The sequence below is a fragment of the Homarus americanus genome, unplaced genomic scaffold, assembly GCF_018991925.1.
Source record: "Homarus americanus isolate GMGI-L3 unplaced genomic scaffold, GMGI_Hamer_2.0 scaffold19117, whole genome shotgun sequence".
NCBI classification, from domain to species: domain Eukaryota; kingdom Metazoa; phylum Arthropoda; class Malacostraca; order Decapoda; family Nephropidae; genus Homarus; species Homarus americanus.
In genome coordinates this window covers 1,060,120-1,066,897 of record NW_024754704.1, presented here as the reverse complement: position 1 = coordinate 1,066,897, position 6,778 = coordinate 1,060,120, and the positions used below count along the sequence as shown (strand labels likewise).

Below are 6,778 nucleotides of genomic sequence, written 5' to 3'. Positions count from 1 at the left end.
AACCTATGTATTGCACCTTATTTCTCACGCGAATTTTTCTAATGCACATGTAAGACACACACTGTTCATTTATACTTACAGACAGTTCAATACATCTTCCTTGAAACGCATTCCTTAACAACTTTGTATCCTAGACCTTGACCCGAGGTTAAGGGCAGTGAGTGTTGCGTAATTGTTCACTTGGACCCTGAGCCCGCGTACTCCCTTCACCTCCTCTGGTCCCCCTCCACTCCATCACCCCCTTTCTTTTTCCCACTTTGGTTCAATCCCCCCAACCTTGTTTCCCACCCCAGCCAGTCCCCCCCCCCCACCTACCACCCTCTCTCTGTTTACCAACAACTATATTGATGTACAACCTTTGGTCTAGAATTTATATTAATAGTAAAATTGAGCGAGGTTTATCTTATATTCTTAAATATAAATTGCTGACAACAACTTATACGTTTAATTATAGATATCCTTTGTTCCATCTTTATGAATGCTTTAAAAGTATGTAACTATTTTATTAACATGTATCAAGTTATAATATCTATAGACAATATTATACTGTATACGAATGACGAGTAAACATAAGAATAACGATATATATATATATATATATATATATATATATATATATATATATATATATATATATATATATATATATATATATATATATATATATATATATATATATATATATATATATATATATATATATATATATAATTATACAGTATTATGTAGTGGAACCCCTGTCAAACATATACCTCGTACAATACTGTACTTCCCTTATCTGTTTTCCTCATGATTAATACAAATGTGTAGAAAACTAATGCTGCTGTCAAGGTATAGTTAGGGTTTGTACCACCTGAGTGTACATATTTAATATAGATTCCCTGGGAGGCTCAAGAGGGAAAAATATATCATTGGTCTGTGCAGGAGTTCAAATTTTGGCGCACACAACCGTCACCCAGACCCCCTTACCTGGCACGCGGGCCCGATATAGCCCGGTGCTGCTGCCACTGTTGACTTGTTACCTGCCTGCCTGCTACTCACACTCAACTCTTAACTTACTTATACCATTATATGACCACTACAGACATCACATCTCAAATTCATGTTACAAATGTGTGATATAACAACTTGTGCATCGTCACAATCATCCTGACGAGTTGGTTTGCCTTGCTCCAGTCTAGCCGCGAGAGGACTGGCCATGGCCATATTGAGTCTGGCTTGTATGATCAATATGTCATATGGTTGAAGGCAACACTAATTACCGGTATACATTTACTGCCTACCTGCGTGCATTTATTAACGTCTTTTTAAAGTCGCTACATAGAACTTAATTTAGGGGAACAGTTCTGGTGTACCGATGGATTCCATTAATACTTTGGCTAAACATGGTATTTTAGTATTATTAATAAATCAGATTAATGGAGCTTTAGAACTAAAAATATCAATATACCATAAGTATATAATTTTTAATGGTGATGAAATTCTAGAAAAAAATCAAATGGGTAAAACAAATCAGACAAGATTCTAAGACTACAGTAGTTGTGAAACTTTAAAAAGCTGGAACTTTAGAATATTGTATTATAATTTTTAGTAAATTATTTTAGAATTCCATACGGATATATATATATATATATATATATATATATATATATATATATATATATATATATATATATATATATATATATATAATTTTAAAAATGGATTTGCCAAATGAAATTAAAGACTTACTGAAGTATGCAATTCTAGTGATGTATCGTTACAATGATAATATTGTTGATATACTGTAGCTACTGTAATGTACAAGTATATATATTTTTTAAACGAACTGAAGGTTAAGTAATAACAACAGCAACATACGTCGTGGTACATACATACCATGAGAAAAAAAAATACTGCATACCGTTTCTAAAATTCCATTATTCTTAAATTTATTCGTATTATTATTTCAGTATTATTATATTAAGTTATCATCATTATAGTATTTCAATGCCAATCTAATTTTTCATAATTATTCAAATATATCATGATCATTTTATTGTCATCATGTTAATATAAGAGGGCGACTTACTCGTCATTATGATATATCACACTATTCGATTATTACTTTCATGGAGAACACTGATGTTCATGATGTTATCACGAAAAACTAACAAAGAACTTTTACTATATTACTAGCTTACAAAAATGTGCCGACGTTTCTAGGCTCAAAATTATATATATATATATATATATATATATATATATATATATATATATATATATATATATATATATATATATATATATATATATATATATATATATATATCTTTTTTATTTAAACTGGTAATACAATCCTTACACACCTTTTTAGGTTATGTGGCTTTGGGGGTTAGTAATGTACTACATCTATACTATACAGTACTGTATTTAAGTGAATATGGAAGGCTGTAGAACCTGATATAAAATTTTCCAAGTCAGTATGTTATAAAATAATAATTGAAGCACAACATCTAAGTAAAGTGAACAATCGTCCTTATAACGCCCCCCCCCCCCTTAAAAAAAAAACTTTGACCCAAATAATTTTTTTGGTAATGTTTTGAAATATAGCGAGCAATATTTGAATACATTCATAACGAAATTCTATCTGATATTTTAGTGGTGTAAATCAATATGATTCAACAAGTATTTCAAAAACATTTAATAAAACTTACTGCGTATTTTTACTTATACAGTAATCTGATATAAGAAGCATCTTTGTGTAAAAACATAACTATACTGATACAGTCTATATAAATAGGCATCGTATTTCCATATTCCTGCTATTCTTACTTTATCCATTTGCAAGGTTTTAATGATACTGATATAAAAAGGATGTTATTAAATATACAGTACAGTATATACGGTAATTTCACCACTGACAGGCAAGGACAAATTGAATTGATATAGCTACAATTGTGATTTTAAAAATGATGATACAAGAATATTCTCATTGGCATTAAATATCTAGATTGCAAGATTCAACAACCACTGGACAGTTTATAGGCTGCAAATAGAGGCCCTAACAACAGGTTAAGACTAACAAAATTACCATGCAAAAGCCATCGTTTTTATTTAAAAACTGTCATAAATTTTTAATTAAAACTACAGGAGTCTACTGAAATAAAATGAACTTGAGTAATTTCCAGAGACAGTATACTTAAAATTCCTTTATTTTTTCCAGTGGGTTTTACTGTGCAAGTGACAATTAATTAGTGTAACCCATTTATTATAATTACTCTTTATTTCTTAACAAACTCATTATCTAGGACGATTACTTTTCATAATAGTTACACAGACAACCCAAGTCGAGCCAGCTATTAAAGAATTATCAAAGCTTAACTCCTTTTGGTTTAAGTCACTATTATCAAGCCGTACACCCCCGTCATCTTTTTGGATGTAGAGATAAAGCATTCCTCTCGTTTGTCCTGAAAGACGAAAAAAATATATCTTTCTTCAGTTCTATTTGTAATTTTTCATTTGTCATTTTAATATAAACAATGGTATATAAAACTCAAATCTAAGAAAGTTAGAAGCAAAAAATATGGTTCATTTCGCCTTATTCCGTGTTTGCTTGTTCGATAGGTAACGGTCTGAGAATCTTGCATATCGCTTCTGTTTTACCGAATTTCTTGGCTGTTCTTTCAGTATATATCTCAGAATTTGATTGCTAAAGAAGTCTGAACGATTTAGAACTTCACTACATGTTCCATTTTCACAACCAGCTTACATAAACCTCATTTTACTATAGAAAATACTGTTTCATCTCCCACCAAGGTGTTCGCTCCATACTCAGCCACGGAGGCCTGAGACGGCCTCAAATATTTTTGTGTCTAATGCTCGTTTTACTTCATCTTTTGTATTAGTTTTGGTCTTCGATAACATAATTATCATTAGAATATATCTTGAGATCAATACACCTTCGTTTTAGAGTAAAATTTGGCTTTATAAACGTAATAAAAGAGAGATGACCTATTCCTGCAGCGTAGAGCTATGGCTGCAAGAGCGGCAATCTGTGTTTGTTTATCCAAAATGTATCATTTATTACGTCTTCATTTTGTAACTACTAAGCTTTAATTTTACCCAGCGTCAGAGACAAATAATTCTTCTTTCATTCGATATATAGCTTACATATATTATTTTCTAAATAAGAGAGCTACAAGAACTTAAATAAGAATATATAGAGTTTCAGATTCAGGTTCTCGTCATATTTACTGCCATTTCTTTAAAGTAATAGGTCGCACTTTTTTATTCTTTTACTAAATATGTAGCTAAATGTATATACTTTCAGCATTTACAAATATTAGATAAATTCAAATTGTTTAACGACTGTGATAATTGATGGAAGTAAGTTAACAAACACAAATGGTCGCGAACACCGACCAACTTTGAACGAAAACGAGTGCGCGTATTTAGGAGGCTACTTTTGCGTCCGCACGGGGCACATATAAACCCCCAGACCGTGTGGTTGGCATCACACTCTCAGAGACCTCGTAAGAGTTTATATCTCCACTACATAACCACCTAACTACCAAACTACAATGGCTGACGCTGCTGCATCCCCTGCTCCCGCCAAGAAGGCTGCGAAAGCAAAGAAGCCCGCTGCCAAGCCCGCTCATCCCGCTTATGCTGTGATGATCGGCAACGCCCTGAAGGTCCTCAAGGAACGCACTGGTTCATCTCGTCAGGCCATCCTCAAGTATATTATCGCAAACTATCAGGTTGGTGATGAGAAGAAGGCTGGTGTACGTCTGAAGTATGCTTTGAAGAAAGGCGTCTCCAACGGTGCCCTGAAGCAGGTCAAGGGAGCTGGTGCATCTGGATCTTTCAAACTCGCCAAAGATGAAGTGAAGCCTATTGCCAAGAAGCCTGTTGCCAAGAAGCCCGCTGCCAAGAAGCCTGCAGCTAAGAAGGTCGTGAAGAAGCCCGCAGCCAAGAAAGCCGCCAAGAAGCCCGCAGCCAAGAAAGCCCCCGCAAAGAAGCCCGCAGCCAAGAAAGCCCCCGCAAAGAAGCCCGCAGCCAAGAAAGCCGCCGCTAAGAAGCCCGCTGCCAGGAAGCCTGCGCCGAAGAAGGCCGCAAAGAAGCCTACCAAGAAGTAAACCGACCAGCGTACAAACCCGTAGATGTAAGGGCATCTCTAGGTGCGACAATATATACTTCTGTAAGAAGTGTTAATTTTAAGTAAATTTTTATATTGTACCTGATGTTCTCGTATACAAGATATCTCCTGTGTGTAAATAGATAATTATATAGATTTTTAACACATTATCTTTCGTTTATCCTTTTACATGATGTTATGACTTGTAACCTGAGGAAAAGTGAGGTTGAAATGTCTGAATGGTTTGAAAAAAGTAATTTAAAGTATATACTGTATGAGAAGAAAATACACAATCTAATGGAAGCAGATATGAACTGAAAAATACACGGCTCTACATAGTTCATTAAATCCAATACACAACTTTTTGAAAAAGTTAATGAATCTAAATTATATACGCAATTGTTGGGGTGTTTCAAATGGAAACGATAATACCGAGAAACCTATTATAAATTTAAGCGCGAGGTATTAATAGCATTAAGTGATGGAAACCAGTAAATTTTTTCTTAAGTTAATATATAAATTACCTCTGGCACAAGGAGCGTGCTAATACCATGTGAGCACTGACCTTTACCTGGCAGCCGTGCAAGTTTTTCTTGAAAAAGAAGCGCAATTCATTTTTAGCGGTCCAGTATATATATATATATTTTTCTTTTGCGAACTCTACATCAAACTATACTTAAATAATGTTAAGTTGTGTTCATAATACTATTTTATCATCGTCTATTATGATAAAACGATCGTCTCAAAAGTGGCCAAATAAGAATTTTCAACCCCAAAATCGCTTTTTTTGCAATTATCCCTACATCAGATATATATATATATATATATATATATATATATATATATATATATATATATATATATATATATATATATATATATATATATATATATATATATATATATATATATATATATATATATATATATCTATCTGATGTAGGAAAACACGAAGTTCCCAAGCGCTTTCGTGTAATTCACATCTTCAGGGGTGAGTACAGACTAAGAAGAAATACATAAGGTATATATGTACAGAGGAGGGTGAAATCAAGTCCACAATGGTCAGGTATTAGGTAGTGACCCTACTAATCTTCAAAAAGCACCGCAGCAGTCGGTAGTCAGGTCAGGGTAAGATGACCCAACCTCACCTGGTTACAAATCTTAATTACGAAATTATCCAGTTTGTACATATTGCTCAAATTCATGTTGACGGATTCGGTATGTTTAATGAGACTGGATTCTATAATGTTCCTACTGTCAATTGAATTACAACTTAATAACTTAGCCCCCTCGATCAAATTCACTGGAATTAGAGCATGACTGTAAATTGCCATTCCTAGACTGTCTGATCCACAGAATTGGTAACATATATATATATATATATATATATATATATATATATATATATATATATATATATATATATATATATATATATATATATATATATATATCCGGGAAGGGTTCTTCACTATTTTGATGAAGATTATTAGAATGCTAAATTTAGTACCACGACTAATATCTCTTTCAAACACCTCGACTTATATTATAAAGTAGCCAAACCTAACGCACAGAAATTTGACTTCGACAATCCTAGGGTGGTTGTTTTAATTCGGTTAGGTTTAATTAGTTTGTGCCTCCTGCTACGATACACAAAAT

General features: G+C 33.1%; 1 protein-coding gene across 1 annotated transcript; it reads left to right on the top strand.

The window, feature by feature from the left end:
* Positions 1 to 4,488: 4,488 nt before the first annotated feature.
* LOC121855988 (histone H1-delta-like) lies at positions 4,489 to 5,284 on the top strand. The gene has a single exon (XM_042351212.1). It carries the CDS (start codon positions 4,563 to 4,565, stop codon positions 5,118 to 5,120), a length of 558 nt encoding a protein of 185 aa, XP_042207146.1. The 5' UTR covers positions 4,489 to 4,562; the 3' UTR covers positions 5,121 to 5,284.
* Positions 5,285 to 6,778: the final 1,494 nt, after the last annotated feature.

Excerpts from the sequence above, each read along its gene's own strand:
- LOC121855988 (XM_042351212.1), top strand. The coding sequence starts at position 4,563 with ATGGCTGACGCTGCTGCATCCCCTGCTCCCGCCAAGAAGGCTGCGAAA.